Source organism: Ursus americanus, chromosome 19 (genome assembly GCF_024610735.1).
Source record: "Ursus americanus isolate L20-20 chromosome 19, mUrsAme1.1.p, whole genome shotgun sequence".
NCBI classification, from domain to species: Eukaryota; Metazoa; Chordata; class Mammalia; order Carnivora; family Ursidae; genus Ursus; species Ursus americanus.
Window position 1 is genome coordinate 7970239 of NC_142145.1, and position 19439 is coordinate 7989677.

Below are 19439 nucleotides of genomic sequence, written 5' to 3' on the forward strand. Positions count from 1 at the left end.
AGTGGCATCTGTTGTGCAGAGGTAAAACATTTGTTATGAAAGTGGAATGTAAAACATTCCTCTAAATTCCTTCCTCTCCATCAGTTAAGAGTCTGAAGATAGCAAGCAAAGAATCATTGTCAAAATGTCAAGAAATAACACTTCTTCTAAGATATTGAAATAAACATCATTAGCCAATTTTAGTGTTGGTGAAGGCTGCACTGACCCTTGAAATTCACACCCATAGTTTGATATTGAAAAAAAAAATGCAAAAAAATAACCCTGGCATCAAGGACCCTGTCCACCACATGGATGATAACATGGTAAATTACCTATAACCTATGGGGTATTACAGAGGACCCAAAAGAACCATTGCATTTTCACTGAACTATCTATGTGCTCTAATGTTAGCAGATAAAGCCTAGAAAAAATAAACAGAGAAAGAGTACAATCATCACAACAGACATTGGGGAAACATGGAACTAAAAAACAGAAAAATAATGAATTGGATTTAATAAGATTCACATGAGGTAGGGCTCTCAATGTCAAAATCAGTGAGGTGCATTTACAAACAAACACAAAGAGATTGGATAACCTGCCCTGAGGGAGTCCTTCTACGGGCCTGCTGTGGGCTCTGTAAAGCAGGTGAAATTTATCTTCTTGCTACCTTCTACTTTCCTAGTCTTACCTAGCAATCCACATTAACCTCTTCGTGTTATGGTTTGGAATGCTCCAACCTTCCTTTTGATACTATTTCTTTCATCCTACAAAAGGAATTATTCTATGGAATTTTATTTTCCATTTTTAAGTTTTCAAAAGCCATCTTATCCTAATGGCTAATTTCCAAGGATTTGAGATTCAATTAAAAAGTAGACTAATTTAATCCAGCAGAGGATGAAGGCAGCTCAAGTTATCTAGTAAATTATTCTTCTTTGATTCCATTGTCATCGGAAAAATGTTTCTGCATTTACTGTGAGTAAATTATTTTACGCCTGTAATAATGTAAAATTATGTTGCTTCATTAAAATTTGTTACAGTTTCCACTGGAAAGACCATTTCAATATGTAATAGTTAAAATTGGTTCCCCCGAAATGACTTTTTAGAATGTTTAACTTTGTGAAATACTTGTATGAGGCAGGTGTTTTAACCACCCTCTAATCATGTCACTTTCTTATTTAAAAGCCTACCTTTGGTTTTTACTGCTGAGAGTGTTAGTGTGCATCAAAGTTACCTGGAGGGCTTATTTAAACACAGCTTGCTAGGGAGTCCTCCATCCTTATTTTTTTCTGATCCAGTAGGTCTGGGCTGGGGCAGGACAACTTACATTTCTACTTGTTCCCAGAGGCTGTTGATGCTGCTGCTCTGGGGACCAGACTTTGAGAACTGCTGATTTGCAAGGCTCATTTTAGAGTATTGTCAAGGAATTAGTGGCACTGGAGGAACTATGAGGGATGTTTTTGAAAGTGAAGCAATGTTCTAATAGAACAAACCAGCACATTTAATTCAAAATTGTCCCTTAATCTTTGCTCAAATAAAGTAATCCCATCTCAACTGACTCATGACTGATTTGGCAGGAAAGAGTTCTTATGTGAATTAGAACACAAGAAGTGACAGGCATGGGGCACCTGGGTGGCTCAGTCGGTTAAGCATCTGCCTTTGGCCCAGGTCATGTTCTCAGGGTCCTAGGATGGAGCCCCACATCAGGCTCTCCACTCATTAAGGAGTCTGCTTCTCTCTCTCCCTCTCCCTCTCCCTCTCTCAAGTAAATAGATAAAATCTTAAAAAAAAAAAAAGAAGTGAGAGGCATAGAAAGGAGGTATATGAAAGACAATTTTCAATTCATCAACGTATGTATGTATATTTGAATTATTTTCTTTTAAAGTAATCAACAATAACAATAAGAACGCTGTTAAGGAGCACCGAACAACACACTTCCAAGTACCCAAAAGAATTAGAAAAAAACCTAGCTGTTTAATATATATGCTGCTGAAGCAAGTACAGAAATTAGCTGTTTTAGATAATGATAATAAGGGGCACCTGGGTGGCTCAGTCGGTTAAACATCTGACTTTGGCTTAGGTCATGATCTTGGGGTCCTGGCATCGAGCCCCATAACGAGCCCATGTGGGGTTCCACACTCAGCTGAAAGTCTGTTTGTCCCTCTCCCTCTGTCCCTCCCCTTCCTTTTGCTTGTGCTCTCTCTCTTAAACAAATAAAATCTTAAAAATATTAATGATAATAATATCCTGAAACATGAATAAAAATTCTACTAACATTAGGTATTGTGAAGACTGCTGAATGTGTGAAGAAATAAATTTTTGAAAAGGTTATGTAAAATATATTAGATTAAGATGTATTCACATATATGAACTATAGAATTCTAGAGTGAAAAAAAAAATCCCAAACACATTACCCATGAAATTGTATTTTGATAAAATTTAGGTTTGTATAATGGCTGATGTATGAGAAAGCATCATTTTATTTTAAGTGGCTAAAAACAATAGCAAGGTGAAATATTTACAAAACTAATCATCATGTCCAACAAAGATGTCATGTCCAACTATTATTGAAACTGCAGTTGTATTTACAAGGGCATTTCTACTCTAGGGTTGCATGAGGAGGTCCAAAGGAATAGACCATGCAGAAGGCCTGGGACCAGAGTTAAGGTGGCAACCACAAGAACAGTCTCAAGGGGACTACAAAACAAGGTCTGCAAATTGAATTAGATGAGGTCTGGAAAGAAAGGGTAGCTACACTCAGAAGAAATGGTCTTGGAAAAGGCAGTGAGACCCCAGGTGATGTGTGGAGACTGAATGGGTCATCAGCCCCAAGAAGGACCGAAACCTTCCTTTCTCAGCCAATGAGGTTTTAAACAGATCTGGTTTAGGGCAGGAACAATCCAAATATAGCTCTGAGCTTGAGCCTGAGAGGTGAGACAAGTGGAGTATGTAGGGGTGGCAGGAAGCAGAGGATCTGAGATATAGTTTCTAACATGACATGAAACATCATCTCATGAGTAGAAATAAATAAACAGAACACAAAAGCATGATGAGCTCTTTGACCAGTTTCTTAATAATTTCTGCCTTGTAATAGTGCAGATGGAAAAAACTGGTTTTAAAAAAGAGCCATACTAAAAACAAATACATATGCTCCCTTATAATTAGAGTCCTTTTTAAAATACAGGCTTTTGGAATGTATGTATTAAATAATTTTGTGCATCTAGCATATAGTGAACATTCCATGCACTGTGACTACATGAACATAAAATGCATCTTTTGTATCTCAGTTACTTATAATAAATTTGGGAAATGTGGACTGGATGTCAATTCATTTCCTTTTTTTCAAAGAAGGGCTCTGGTACGTTTTAATGGTCAGCTAATTTCTGAACATTCATAGTCACTCTACCCACTCCACTTCTCCAGCTACTTCAGAAGTTATGGACTTGAAGGTTGCGTCAAAAAAAGGATGGGATATAGAACTAAGTATAATGCCTAATTATTTGAAAACCAAGAGGTCCATAGATATTAAAATCCATCAGGTGTTCCACAGGGAGAGGTTATAAATTTTATAGTAGGTTTAAATTTTATGGTAACTTCAGGTAGGTGGGTGTGAGCTCCTATACTTTTTCTTTCTCTTCCTTTTAAAACCCAAGAGTAGCTCAAAAGGAGAAGCCCCATGAAAAAAAAAAAAGCTTTCTTTAGCTCATTGGTGATATACCCCATGTTCTGAATTTCAGTTCCAGGGTCTTCCAGAGAGTGCAGGCTTAAATATTTGTTGAAGTCCATTAATGAAAATGTGTAGGTATTATTAGTTTAAATGACTTAGAGAAAATTAATAATTACATATAAGATACACATAAAATAATTGCATATATAAAAAATGGCTTTGTAATGATTAGTAATAGCTATCAATAACTGGTTAATTTATTTATAATTTTGGATTTCACTTAGTTGTTTCTATCAACCAGTGATCCATAAAGTAAAACTCACTGTATATGCAACTCGCTGTTCAAAAGAACTTCATTTATTTACTTATTATTATTATTTTTTACAAAATGACTTTAAATATTTGAGATTTTCTTATGGCAAGAAAATTCAATTGCTTTTTTCCCCTAAGTAGCATGTCATCAGGAAAGTCACTATTTATGGAAAACATTTGTTTAAATTAAATTTGTTACTGCAGCTGGTTCATTAAAAGATCCAAACTTTGTTGTCTCATCAAATGTGGAAACGTAGCTTGTCTAGTTGGTGACCTTTATCTTCTTATTTGGCTAGCATGAGCAGCTGTAGCCTGTATCTTGCATCCTGCCCTCAGATTTATCACAGTGGAAAGAGAAAACACTGTATCTCTAAACTCAAGCTGTCTCCCAAATTCTCTTGCACACTGCTGTGGCACCAGGCTGGGCAGGACTCCATGATTCCAAGGCTCCATCAACCTGGGCAGGTTGAGGGGTCAATCGCCCAGTCTGGCAAACCAAATTCTGTGAGTAATTCTCTTGCCTCTCCTCTTTCATCATGCTTGGGAGGGGATGTATCCCTCCTTCCTGCCCTTCTCCTATGAAAGACCTTCAAACACTCCTCTTCAATTAATCATCCAGCCTGATCTTTAGAATTTCTTGGTGCTTTTCACCCATCACCCACTGCTCTGGGGCTGCAGTACATTTTTGAGAGAGCAAGAAAGTCCCATTCTCTGATCTGTATTTAACAATGATTACATATCAATTCAAAACATGAAATTTTAATATTAATACTAAATTAATAAACAGTTCAGTAGATATTATTTAGTCTCAGGAGCAGAGCCATTGGTCTAAAATTAAGCATTAATGAATAAATCCACAAGAATCTGGTATTTGAGAAACTGACCATACACTCCTAGAGTATGGAATTATTACTGAGTTTTCATCTGTTTGGATTCTAGGTTCACCCCATTGTTTGATACATTCTGCCTTGTTTTAACAGTTATACGAAGTGCAAGGAATTAAACAGAATCAGATATTACTCAGAAAATAATGAGATGTTTCAAGATCATTCTGAACTTTATATTCTTATCTCTAAATTTCCCTAATATTAGGATATTGCAGTGGTCAGCCTTCAATTTTAGCAGCTTTAGAAACGGAGCCACGCTGAGTAAGCAGGCATTTGCACATTCAGATACATCCTGATATCTGTATAACGCAGTTATACCAGGAGTGAGACAAAGCATGATTTATACTCATCAAAATGTGTGGAAGTCTTCAGGAATTGTGACTTCATTTCTACCACGGTACTGCAATTTGTCAAAATTTATTTTATTATAATGTGGCGATAGCAATAAATTCAGTGCCATCTGTCCATTGGCCACTATGAATTGGAACCCCTGCATTTCTTCGATCAATTGGCAGGACTTAAAAATAAAAAAAAATTAAAAAGCCATATTTTTTAATGCCTCAGGGATTAATTAATTTTCCCTTTTTCTTTCTTTTAACAAAAAAATGACTGTTGACTGAATTTTATCTGCATTGCCAAGTAAATCATGTTCACTCTAGTAAATACAGGAAATCATTTAAAAAAATAAAATAAAATCAACTGCTATTATACCTTACAGAGATCACCTCTGTTAAAATAGCAGTTATCTTAATATGCAAATATATTCACATACAGTGGGGATTATACTAAATACAAAGTATTGAACCATCTATATTGTACTTACTATTGTATAAGAATTTTTAGATGCTGTTAAATATTCCTTGGGGGTATAATTTTTAATGAATCCATAATATTCCACTGTATAGCTATGCCATATTTTATTTAATAATTATCTACTTGATGAATATTAAAGTTAAGCCAATTAGGCTTCAGTAAAATAATCAACTTTTAGCTCAATTTGCTGAATAATTCAGTCATTTCATATTGAGTCATAGGGTTTACTTTATTCTTGTACGTAAGTTTTGGATCACTTTAATATCCTTAATTATTAACTTATGCTGAGCACCAAAATCTGAATCATTAGATTAAATGCCATAAACTCTTTTAAGAATCAGACAGTGCCAAATTGATTTCCAAAGATCCTTACCAATATATATCCCAATTAAAATATCTACTTTATATATTCATTTATATAAATGTCCTTTGCCAGAATTTTTTTAATTGAGTTTACTGTTACTTGCGTTGACTGTGAGAATTCTATATATTAGAAATTGTTCCTACTGTTTTTATGACAAAGACTTCATCTCAGATTTTTATTAATTTTGTTTATAGTATTTATGTAAGTCCAAAAAGTGGAAAATAGTTTTCTTTAATTTTTCTAATAAGTCCTATGTTCTTGAGAGAAACTAAATATTCTCCTATACTTTCATAGCAGTTTTAACCTTTTATTTTTTATATTAACTGGTATACTGAACTATACTGAAACATAATGAAATGTTTGCATGTTACTTATAATGTTCTTTTAGTTTTGACAAAGGCACATTAAGATACACAACTTTTCTGCTCCCCAGAAAGTTCCCTTATGCCATTCTCCAGCTGCCCATGCCCCAGAAGCAACCACTGATCTGATTTCTAACATTGTCTCTTATTTTTGCCTGTTCCAGTAGGTTCTTGTGAGCTAGGAACATCTAGCTTCACCACATCACTAATTTTGTCCCATTTCATGGCTTTCCATTTTTATTTTTTATTTCCTTTTTAATTTTTTGATAGTGCTTTTTGGATGAGCAAAGTTTTAAATTCTGAGGAAGTCCAAATTATTTCTTTCTATAGTTTGCTTACAGTGCTTTATAAAAGAAATGCTGGCCTATTTCAAAGTCATATCCATCTTAAATTGGTATTTGAGTAGTGTGAGGTAGGGGTTGAGGTTCATTGTTTCCCCTATAGATATCCAGTCACTTTGAAACTATTTATTAAAGACATTCTCCTTTCGTCATTGAAATTACCAATAAGCCTGTGAAAGAGGACTTTGGTGTCCTCGTCAAAAAATTACTAATCCACATATGCATGGATCATATTCTTTCTGTTTTGTTCCACAGACTATTGTCTATTGTCTGTCTTGATTGCTGTCAGTTATAATAAATCCTGAAATTAGAAAGGGTACCCAATCCAACTTGGTTCTGTCTTTTCAAGATAGTTTGTCTAGTCTTAGGCCTTTTCATTCCAAATGCATTCTGAAATCATCTCATCAAGTTCTAGAAAAAAGCATCTGACTTCTAGAATTTTTTTTGGGATGTGTCAAATCTATGGGTTAATTTAAGGAGAACTGACATCTTAGCAAAATTGACTATTGCAACCATAAACACAGTTTATCATTCCATTTATTTATGTATCTTTAATCTCTCTCAACAATATTTAATTTTAAGTGTAGGTGTCTGTTTATATACTTTGCCAGTTTTATCCCTGAGTATGTGATGGTTTTTGATGGTACTGTGGTACTTTGTATTTAATTTTGTAATTGCTCATTCATAATATATATGGGAATGTGGGTAAGTGTGTGTGTGTGTATATATATAATCTATATATAATCTATACAGTGTTTATACACACACCCCCATACATACAAATTTTTGCATATTAAATTTTTATCCTGAAACATCACTGAATTCACTTAGTTACAGTTGTTCTCTCACAGATTCCTTAGGAGTTTCCAGGTACATTATCTTAGCTTCTTATTCTTTACCAATTTTTATGATTTTACTTTATTTTCTCGTCATATTACACAAATCAGAACCTTAAGTAGAATAAGCAGAATACTGAACAGATTTGGTGAGAAAGGATATCTTTGTCTTATTCTCAATCTTATGAGGAAAGCATTCAATATCTTAACCTTCAAAAATTATATTTTCTGAATGATTTCATTGATGTCCTTCATCAGTTTGAGAAAGTGTCCTCCTATTCCTAAATTTTTAAGAGTTGTTTTTATAAATGAATATTGTCTTTCATCAAATGATGAAATGGATCAACTGTAATAATCATGATTTCTCCCTCTATCTATTAATATAGTGGAAGATATTGATTAATTTTGGGAAATGTTTGCATTTCTAGCACATACCAATATTGATCATGGTGTATTATCATTCCATGTAATACTTTAGTGTTCCTTTTCTAATTTTTAAGATGATTTTGTACTTACATGCATGAAAGATATTTTTCTGTAATTTTTTTGTCTTATATTGGCGTTGCCTGTTTTTAGCATCTGGGTTACAGTGGCCTCGTAAGATGAACTGTGGAATAATTCCTCCTCTGAAAGAGTTTGCACACAATTGGTATTGTTTCTTCCTTAACTCTTGATAGAATTCAACATTGCAATTATGTGGGAGTAGCTTTTGTGTATGGAAAGTTGTATAATAGTAATTTTAATTTCTTTCTTTTCTTTTTTTTCAGAAAGGAAGAGGGGAGGAGGGGCAGAGAGAGAGGGAGAGAGAGAATCTTAAGCAGCTCCACACCCAACATGAAGCCCGACACAGGGCTCGATCTCACAACCCTGAGATCATGACTCAAACTGAAATCGAGAGTTGGACACTTACTGACTGAACCACCCAGGCACCCCAATAATTTTAATTTCTTTAATGGATACAGGGCTCTTTAGATTTCAATTTTTTTGTGAGTCAGTTTGGGTAATTTGAACCTCTAGTAAGTGGTATAAAATTAGGTTATTTTTAAAAATTAGATTATTTTTAACACAACATGAGAAAGGCTATAGTCTAATAAAAGATAACTTGTTAAAATTTATTATCAATTTATTGTCAAATTATTAATGCTTTACTTATACTGCTTTGTTTTATTTTGTATGGTTCCTAACCATTTCCTTTATTATTTTTTAAATATTTTTATCCAGTGAAGTTCAAAGATTTAAATTATATATTAGATTTTATTTATGAAGGCTGTAATCAGAGATAATATTTAAAAAACTTTTCCTTATGGCAGATGGAAATTAAAAACATTTCCCACAACACTTTCCCCTCCAATTTTAACATGTGTTATAACCTGAGCACTAGGAAAGATACTGTTGCTTTTGGAATTTTAAATTGTGCTCAAAGAAAAATGTAGAGCTTTACAAAATATATAAGAAAAATGAAAAGCTAAAAATTGATGATCAAACATCCATTTCAAGAGATTTGAAAAAGAACCTGCAATTAAATCCCAAACTGTGAAGCAACTCATATTGAATGAGAGCAGAAATTAATACAATTTAAAACATAATGAAAAGAAGCGTAACAAAGCAGTAAATCGCTAATGATGCTGATTAAGAAAACAAAAGCCACACATAACCCATATGAAGTAAAAAGGGGCTATCATTATGATGTGAACAGGTATTAAGAAGATAATACAAGGATGTTGTATTTAGTCATTCTGAAATGACTAAATCCTAAAATCACTGACAGATTTGTTTGAAGCTAATTATAATTGAGTTTATTACCCCAAGTTTTCAAATGTTAGTGCACGTTAGGGTCACTGAGGTTGTTAATATATAGACACTTGGCCCTGCATCCTAGAGATGTTTTCTTTGTGGGTATGGGTAGGGGGCCCAGAATTTACTTGCATAGCACGCACCTGGTGTGAATGTGACGGTGACGTTCACCTGTGTCCCAGACACATACTGACTTTCCTGCCAGGCACTGTGCTACTTGGTTCCAGTGCTGGGTTTTACTTAATCCTTACAACAATCCTATGAGATACATACTATCATGATCATTCTCAAGAGTAGGAAGCTGAGATTTAGAGAATTTCTGTCCCTTGATCGTGACCCCAGAGCTTAGAAGTGGAATAGAACTTGATGATACACTTAATTTGTCTGGCAACATGTGTTGATCAGGTTTCATGTTGGACTTTTATGCTCGATGCTACTTTGTTTTAACTGTAGCAGGAAAAAAATGGCTCATCAAAACTTGGCTGTATCAAAAAGTGAAATCTCATTCATTTAAGGGTTTCTTTTCTTTTTTTTTTGCATGTTTGTGTTTATTTTCTATCGAAGGAAGTCTCATTTAACCCAATCTGTGATCAAATTCAATCCTGGATCTTCCTCCCCTTGTCATCTAGGCTGAATTGACATAGTCACAGGAGTCAACTGAGGAAATGGGAATCCTCTTATCTGGCTTGTATGTATCCACATCCCCGTGAAGTTATATCACTCTGCTTTCCTATGATATGGCAACTTCTGCTCCCAGATAGTGTCTGGAGTCCAGGATGGGCACACAGGAACTCGGGCACACCTTCTAGGCCACACTGCATTTTAAGACAGCTGAGGCTCTCTTTGTCTTCTTAAACCTCTCTGGGCACTCCTGACATCTCCCCATGATTCTTTCCATGCTTATCATCAAACCCAATATGGAGAATCAAATTCTAGTATTTGCTCTTGAAGAAATCTCCAGTTTATAGGAGGAGATATAAACATGTGTCTCTGTCTACCCAGACTCCCATGGAAAGGGGAAGGGCAAGGCATTTACTTCTTTTTTTTTTTAAAGATTTTATTTATTTATTTATTTATTTGACAGAGATAGAGACAGCCAGCGAGAGAGGGAACACAAGCAGGGGGAGTGGGAGAGGAAGAAGCAGGCTCACAGCGGAGGAGCCTGATGTGGGGCTTGATCCCATAACGCCGGGATCACACCCTGAGCCGAAGGCAGACGCTTAACCGCTGTGCCACCCAGGCGCTCCGGCATTTACTTCTTACTCTCCAGAAAACTCATTTTCAAAGTCTCTCTTTTCTTCTTGCCTGAGGCTGGGAGATACCAGTAATTCTGGATTCAACATTCTCCCATCAAAAGCGTTTTCTTTCACATAACTACAAATGCTTCTGAAATTTGCATCTTTGTTCTCACTGTGTTTGTACAGGGAATGTTCCCAGGGCAAAGGAAACAGGGCAGGTCCTTTGGTGTTTCAAGATAGTTCTTCCAATATGCATCTTACTTTGCAATGACATGGTTACAGTCTGACAAATGGATCATTTCGATTTGGCAAGAGAAGTACTTAAAGCATTTTTGACTGCTCTGAAGCATTTATTGTAAAAAGAGGCAGAATTATATATGGCATTGACCTTTATTCCATTGTAGTGCACGTTGAAGACCACCAAATGGGGAAGGTGGCAGTTTTAACCAGGTTTGTTAATTATATGCAGTGTCAATATCCATCAGATAGTGAAATTAAAGCAATGCAACACAAGGCTAGGCAAATAGTGTAGCTTATTCAAGACCTTGTGTTGCATTCATGAATGCAATCTTATTCCTGATGCGGTGGCTCTTTCCATCACCATCACCTTTCAGTTTTCCCTATAGATAATCACCTCTGTTGGCTATACTGGCATTTTCAGATGTGTTTCATAAAAGGTAAGTTACACAGGGTATGAAGAAGGTTAAATTTCACAGGATTTGAGTAAGTGTTATGTGTAGAAAGAGACACATAGAAAACTGAGTTTGGGAAATGTTACATTACACAAACTTAAATAAGGTTTTTACTATAGGACACCTCAGTAACTTTATTCTGTTAATGTATGTTGTGACCATTATACAGAGTTGGTATTAGTTTCCTAGAGCCACTGTAACAAAGTACCCCAAACTCAGTGGCTTATAACAACATAAGTTTAACATCTTATAGTTCTAGAGGCTAAAAATCTGAAATCAAGGTGTTGGCAGGGCCATGACCTCTCTGAAAGCTCTAGGGGGAAAATCCATCTCGCTTCTTCTAGCTCCTGTTGTTTTCTGGCAACCTTCAGCCTCCCTTGGCTAGTAGGTACATCTCTGTAGTCACATGACCATCTTCTTGCTGTGTATCTTCACATCATCTTCCCTCTGTGTCCAAATTGACCCTTTTTATAAGGATATATTGTAGGTCATATTGGATTAGCATTCATTCTAATGACCTCTTTTAAACCTGGTTATCTTTGTAAAGATTCATTGCCTCATTCTGAGGCACTGAGGTCTAGGACTTCAATATATTTTATTTTGGGAGGGGACAATTCAACCCACAGCAGTGTTCTATAGTATTAAATTCAATCCACTGATAACCTCATTTCAGAGACTATGTAGTAGTAGTAACAGTAGTAGTAACAGTAGTAGTAACAGTAGTAGTAGTAGTAGAATTTCCTGGAACTCATTTTGGGAAATACTACAGTATGTGGATGGCATTTTAGAAGCTCAAACACACGTATGTGTAGGTTCTTTTCCCCATGCAAAAGTTGGTTTTGCTCAGGGTTATTCTATGGATGAAAAAAATAAATAAACTTGGAAAACTTTTCATTACTGGTTATAAAGAATGTGTATAAGAGTGAATATGATTTACCCCAGATCATTTTTGAAAAATTGGGGAAAAGAGCCTTAAAATAAGGAGACGTTTGTTGTTACTGTTGTCATTGTTTTGACATTAACTGGTCATTTTCGACTTGAGTACAGTTCTGCAAATATTAGCTTTAACTACTCATGAGCATTAAGAATTCAGACTTGCCTGATTGAACAAGCTTGTTTGGGGGAATAAAAAGTAATTTTAAAAAAGGTAGGCTGCTCTGATTTGAATTGATCGTATCTATACCACAGCATTTTCCTTTTATTTTTATTTTAGCATGCACTTATTATACCTCAGATGGTAGACTGGGTCATTTTTTTCTCAATTTTTCATTTCCTCTCCATATTAGATCATAAGTTCCAACTCATGTCATGGCCTCCCAGGTAGAGCGTCCTGTTGGCCTCCTGACTTTGGGTTTGGCCGTAGGATTAGCTTTGGACAATGGAATATCAGTGGACATGAAACATGAAGAGGCCTAATTTGTGTTGCAGGTTTGGGCTTGTTGCTTGTCCTACTGTTTTTTGTTTTGAGAATATGTCTTGGGCAGCCATTACTGTAAGGAGGGTAAGAGACATAATGGAAAACACATGGACACCGTATATGCTTGGGGCCAATCTCAGCAGAACCCAGCCTAAGTGAGGAGAATCCTCGCCAACCCGTCTGTGCATGAATGATAAAGGTCTGTGCTATTGAGATTTTGTGTGACAAGTAACACGGCATTATTTTAAAACACAATCATCTACACACCTTGTTTATGGGTTTGTCTCCTTTACTACTTCACGAACTTCTTAAAAGTAATGACCATATTTTCTGTAATGCTACATTTCCTCAACCTAGTTCTTGCATATCATAGCCTCAAAATGTTTGATGGGTGAGTACTGAATAACTGAGTTACATGCAAGAGTGTCTGAGTAGAACGTAAGAAGCATGGTTAACTATGGAAACCCAGGTAAATAATTGAGAAAAAAAAACACTGGAATACTGCTTTGGTTCTGGAGGAAGGTTATACACATTCTTAGGCTAAAAGTAAAAATTTGTACCAATTCTAGTCCATTCATAAGCAGGGCCACTAGTTCCTAGATAAAACCAAACCTTCAGACCTGACTCTGCATTTACTAGACAGCAAAGTCTCAGGTTACTTTTCCATTTTGTTCCAAATGGTGATCTCTTGCATCAAGAGCAAGGTGGCATGCCCTCTGAGTCCACTTCCAACAACAACTGCAGGAATTTCCTACAAGTGCATTCCTTCTTGGTTATGATGCTTATTTCTGCTATCAATGATTAACATGTAACATTTGTTTCTTAAAATTGCTATTATGTATAGTGAATCCTTCATAAATGACCATTAATTGCAACACCATACATTCTAAAGTCAGTGTAGGCTATCTTAAATATTATGGAAAGATGTGAAGATTCTAGATGTTGTAAGAATTTAAAGTTCAAATGTCGACTTAATATGCACTTTCTTGTGGCAGTGTTATCTGAGGTCTAAGAATAAGTTTGTGTGCATGTGCGTGTGTGTTTACTTTCTCCTACACTATGTGGGATTCTGAGTCGATATGAAAGCAGCTGACAGCACTAGATAAAGATGATTACAGCGAAGAATTTAATCGATAACCACTTTTATCTCAGCAACACACATTACACCTTTAAAAATTATTTGCACAAATGTTCATTCTTAGCTTGTGTCAGAGTAAATAAGACCAAGCTGTGTGAAGAGTCAGAAAAACATTAGAGGAGAAGGAGCAATTCTGAATGTCAAAAAAAAAAAAAAAAAAAGCTGTGGTCAAGCCTGAGCAGCGAGTCTCTCCTTGATGATAGGATACCACAAGATCACCTCAAGCCACAATGATATCATTTCTGACATCAGTTTTGCAGGCATATCTATCTCATCTCTTAGGAGCAATTTCAAATTAAATCCAAGCACATCGTCGATAAAATCGTAAAATAATATTTAATAAATTTATTATATAATTTTTTATAATTTTTTACATTGCTACCTCTTAATGTTTTATTTTTTTAATAATAATTTTTTATTATATTATGTCACCATACAGTACATCCCTAGTTTTTGATGTAATGTTCCATGATTCCTTAGTTGCGTATAACACCCAGTGCACCATGGAATATGTGCCCTCCTTACTACCCATCACCAGCCTATCCCTTTCCTCCAACCCCTCCCCTCTGAAGCCCTCAGTTTATATTATATAATTTAATATTAAAGTGCCTTAAGAAAAAAAACTGAATCTGTAATGACAAATCTTTCAAATCTATGCATATTAATGACTTAAAATATGTATTAGGAAGTAAAGAATTTTATTTGTTTTAGGAAGTGTTATGAGTCTGGAACAGTGACTGAAAGACATGAAAGGACAGTTTTAAAAGATAACATTATTTTTAAAAGATTAGCTAGCTAAAACAATAAATACTTTCCCTACACATAGTAAGATGAACAGGTGTACTGTCTTAGGAAGAGGTGTGTCTCTAAACCAATCATGAGGCCCAAGGGCTCGGGCTGAAGTTGGCCAAAGACCATTCTTAGTCTCTACCATGAGAAGCCCTGGGATTTATTTCAGGGAACCCTAAAATGGAATCATCATATTTATAAGAGAAGTCTGTTGATCAGCAAGTGAGGAAATCAGGGTACGCAAGTAACCAATCGGGTCAATCTGTGTGTGTTTCTCTCCTAGGCAGCAAAGCATGTGTGTACACACACACACACACACACACACACACACACACACACTGAAATTTTGGAGCTAGCAATAGTAAAACCTGTAATCTTGATATTCTGTCAAGATTTATGCTTTTCATATTCTCCTGTGGTATGAATGACTATTTTAAAAAGTTTTAGCTAGCCTCCAATGGGCCAAGACCAGAGGAAAGATGTTACTACCTGAACTCAAGGCACTTTCAAGAAAGTGTATGCAGATTTGAAAAGCCTGAAGAGATGGTCCTGTCTATGGCCTTGGGACTCAATGAGAAATTCACCCAAGTGGAAGGCGATTTCTAGGGAAAGGAGACCCTTCCATTCATGAAGTTTCCTTTTACTGCTGAACACTCTAGAGTCTCAGTGATTGTGTGTGTGTGTGTGTGTGTGTGTGTGTGTGTGTGTGTGTGTTAGGAAGGCAGCTGATCTCCTTATAGGGTACCATGTACTTTTAGGGGGTCATTTAAAAGAACCAAACACTACCTTCTCTAACTAACTAATTGCTCATAAATTTCTAAATTATATTTTTAAAAGAACATATATCCCTTTGTATGAAATTAGACTATTAAACAAAATAAAGCTAAGAAAACCATTTATGGCATCAAATGTTAATATAATTTCAGATCTTCTCTAGCATACACAGGAATTATTTTGGATTCTTTCGTTTTTATTTGTACTTGAAAATACTTGGGCCTTTTTAAAAACTGAATTAAGCAGGAGAGTTAGTCTTTATTTTGCATCACCTCACTAGAGCATCATGAGTTAATTTACACTCATTAGGAAACTAAAATGAGGAGAGTTAGTAACTTTTCTGAGCCTAGTAAGGGGTGTAGCGTGCATTCAGACTATGTCCTGAAAAGTTCACTTGGCAAGCCATGTCTGCTTGTGCTATCTATCTCAGCAAATTATTCTGACATTGTTGTGAAATTAAAAATAAACGCATAATAAACCAAAGAAGTACATTATCCATTAGTCCTGGTAGAAACCATATACAACCCCAAATCTTTTTTTTTTTTTTTTAGGATTTTACTTATTTATTTGAGAGAGATAGTGAGAGAGAGAGAGAGAGAGAGAGAGCGAGAGCGAGCGTGCGCCCGCACGAGCAAGGGGGAGGGGCAGAGGGAGAGGGAGAAGTAAGCTCCCCGCTGAGCAAGGAGCCCAAAAGGGGCTGGATCCCAGGACCCCGGGATCATAACCTGAGCTGAAGGCAGATGCTTAACTGACTGAGCCACCCAGGAGTCCATACAACCCCAAATCTTTAAAAGCATACAATTCACAGTAAATGAGCCACGCAATGAAGCTCCCACCCTCAGGCCTAATTTATTCCCTTTCTTCATATTTCTTTTATGAAGTACTCTACGAATGTTTATCCGTAAGAGTTTCTTTCCTCCTTTTCTTAAACAGTGGGTGAGCAGCATGCTTTAAGCAGCACGATTGTGGATGTTCCGTAGGCAGCACAAGCTCTCAGGAAACAGATCCGAGGGATGCAATGCATCCAGGAGAGTGTGGGAGAGAACTGCACTATGAAATGGAAGCTGGGAGAAGAGCTGCAGAAATGCCTCCGTGACTTTCTGAAAGCTGCCGGCATCGGCAAAGGTGTTGTGCCCACCTTTGTGTTGTGTTCTTGCCAATTAGCAGGGAAAACTTGTTATTTTCAGGTTACCAGCAAACAAAAAAATAATGCTTTCTAACAGACTATAAAAACAGTGATGGCTGCTAGCATGTTATTAGTCATAACAAGATCATGATCACCAGTGCTGTCCTGGTGCACTTTTACCTGTGGTGTCTAATTCACAAGCCACAGATAATTCCAGAATTTCTTTTTAATAATTAGGGGCAAGCTTCACCAATGTCCTTTTTTCAGAACACTGGCTATCAAAAATTAGCAATACTGAAAAGTTTCTATTTTCACACTTTTAGGTCATCGAGTGACGACGGTAATTATTTAAAAAAATGGAGAAAAAGGAGCTCCTCACATTACTCCAATTTCATAACTGAGAGGTGCTGGTCAAGAACACACAGAATTTCAGAAATGCATCTTAGGTTAGATAACAGTATAGTAAGTAAACTGTGTATCACGTAAGCCTCAATTTTATTATACCCTGATATTTCATCATCACATACTTATAGTATGCTATGGACTGAATTGTGCTTCCCTAAAATTCATGTTGAAGCTCTAACCTCTCAGGTGATTTAGAGATGGAATCTTTGGCAGTAATTAAGTTTAGATGAGGTCGTGAGGGTGGGCCTCCCATAGTGGGATTAACGCCCTTATAAGAAAAGACATGAGAGAACTTTCTCTCCCTCTCCCTCCCTCTCTTAGCCATGTGGGGACACAGTGAGAAGATGCCTGTCTGCAAGTCAAAAAGAGGATCCTCACTGGAAATCAACCCTTAATCTTGGATTTCTAGCCTCCAGAATTGTAAGAAATAATTCCTGTTGTTGAAGTCACTCAGTCTTTGGTACTTTGTTCTGGCAGCCTGAGCTTAGACATGGTATTAGCCAAATTCCCTAAAATCTATTGATAAGTAACATGATAAACCAATTTGTTAATTTAGACTCTTAATCTTCAACAACTCTCAAAGAAGAAAATGTAGAAATGTTGTACATTCAAAACTTCATATCTCATGAGTTAACTTATTGGTTATTTATTTAGATAAACTGCAAGGTCCCAGAGCAAAAAGTCAGGACATCTGGGTTGTACCTTAGGATTTTCTCCAGGTTGCTATGCAACCTTGGGAAAGCCTCGTCACAGCTCAGATGGATTAGTTTACTTTCGTCTAAAAATGATTGGTCTGAAACATTTCTAAGGCCCTTCCAGTCTCAAAGTTCTACAACCATTAGTGCACTTTAAATAACGGAAGGCAACTCACACTCACCATTTTGTTCTCGCTGCACGCCTGCCGCCAGCAGATCGGGCTCGCCAAGGCTGATGTCATTCAGCCGGGTCCCCAGACACTCCATGCAGAGATGCTTGCACCACTCCTCGGCTTCCAGCTCTGAAAATGAGCACACGCCACCAAAGTCAGGCAGTGCTGCAAGGGATGACACAGGAAGGTAACTTCCTGAACCATTTGCCTAGCTACGTGGTAAGAGTTAAAAATCTACCTGAAGATAACAAAAAAACCACAGTTTGGCTATTGTGGACATTGCTGCTATGAGCACTGGGGTGCAGGCGTCCTTTCGGATCACTACATTTGTATCTTTGGGGTAAGTACCTAGTAGTGGAAAGAGCCAAGATGTCCACCAACAGATGAACGGATAAAGATGTGATCCATATATACACAATGGGATATTACTCAGTCATCAGAAAGGACGAATACTTACCATTTACATCGACGTGGATGGAACTGGAGGGTAATATGCTAAGTGAAATAAGTCAATCAGAGAAAGGCAATTATCATATGGCTTCACTCATATGTGGAATATAAGAAACAGAGCAGAGGACCACAGGAGAAAGGAGGGAAAACTGAATGGGAAGTCATCAGAGAGGGAGAAAAACTGTGAGAGACTCTTACCGATAGGAAACAAACTGAGGGATGCTGGAGGGGAGGTTGGTGGAGGGAATGGGGTAATTGGGTGATGGGCATTAAGAATGATGTGATGAGCACTGGGTGTTATACGCAACTGGGTGTTACAAGGACCGGGTGTTATGAGCACTGGGTGTTACACGCAACTGATAAATTACTGTTACATCTGAAACTAATGATGTGCTCTAAGTTGCTTACTTGAATTTAAATTAAAAAAAAAAAAAGAAAACCAAAAAAAACCCCTATATTCGAGAAGTGAAAAAAATCCCCACAATTATTCCCCATGGGCTGACATTATAACATATTTTAAAGTGATTCTAAGTTACCAATGTACTTTATCTTATTTACAAATAAGAGTCTGAGAATATGGTTTACTATCTAGCATATTTTAGATTGATTTAATTTTTGGAGGGCAAGTACTCAGAAAACTTAATTAAATATAAAATAAAAATATATAAACAAATACTTGAAAAATGTCAGACTAAAATAAACGAGAGGATGCTTTCCTGAACGTGACTTAGATTTGCGTGGGTTGAAGGTCTGCTCCTTCATTCTGAACTGCAGTGGATCAAAGATCAGCACAAAAATGTGATACCTTTTCTTTTGTAAACATCAAAAATGGTTCATCTTTACTTAAAAAAAAATTGGGATAGGATATTCAAAGTAACTTTCCCTTTTAGAAAACTCCAATTATCTAAGATACTGGTTATCTTCCAACTTCTTTATATTCTCAAGTTTATTCTTTGCTTGAAACATTAGAACATCTTACACCTACACAGAATTTCGTAGTATCTCACACTTTCACAAACGTAGCGATTTTGATTCTTACATAAGCCCAGTGTGGGTGAGGCGGGTAAGTATGCCCCACCTGGATCCCATATCACTAGTCAGCACCAAGACAGAACTGCAGCCCAGATCTTGTAGATATTATAATATAATATGAAGAATCTGAAAAAGGGTGAGAGGTTGAAAATTTGGGG

At 36.4% G+C, this 19439-nt stretch overlaps 1 protein-coding gene across 2 annotated transcripts in view; it reads right to left on the reverse strand.

Annotated features, from left to right (window-relative positions):
- Nucleotides 1-19439, reverse strand: part of DOK6 (docking protein 6) — a 359455-nt gene that overhangs the window by 149739 nt on the left and 190277 nt on the right. For both annotated transcript variants that reach the window (XR_015727578.1, XM_045790250.2), the window contains exon 4: nt 17809-17928. Coding sequence is in view for 1 of the 2 variants with exons in the window: in XM_045790250.2 (XP_045646206.1) it covers nt 17809-17928 (120 nt within the window). In the remaining variant the exon portion in view is untranslated. The remainder of the gene's footprint in view (nt 1-17808; nt 17929-19439) is intronic.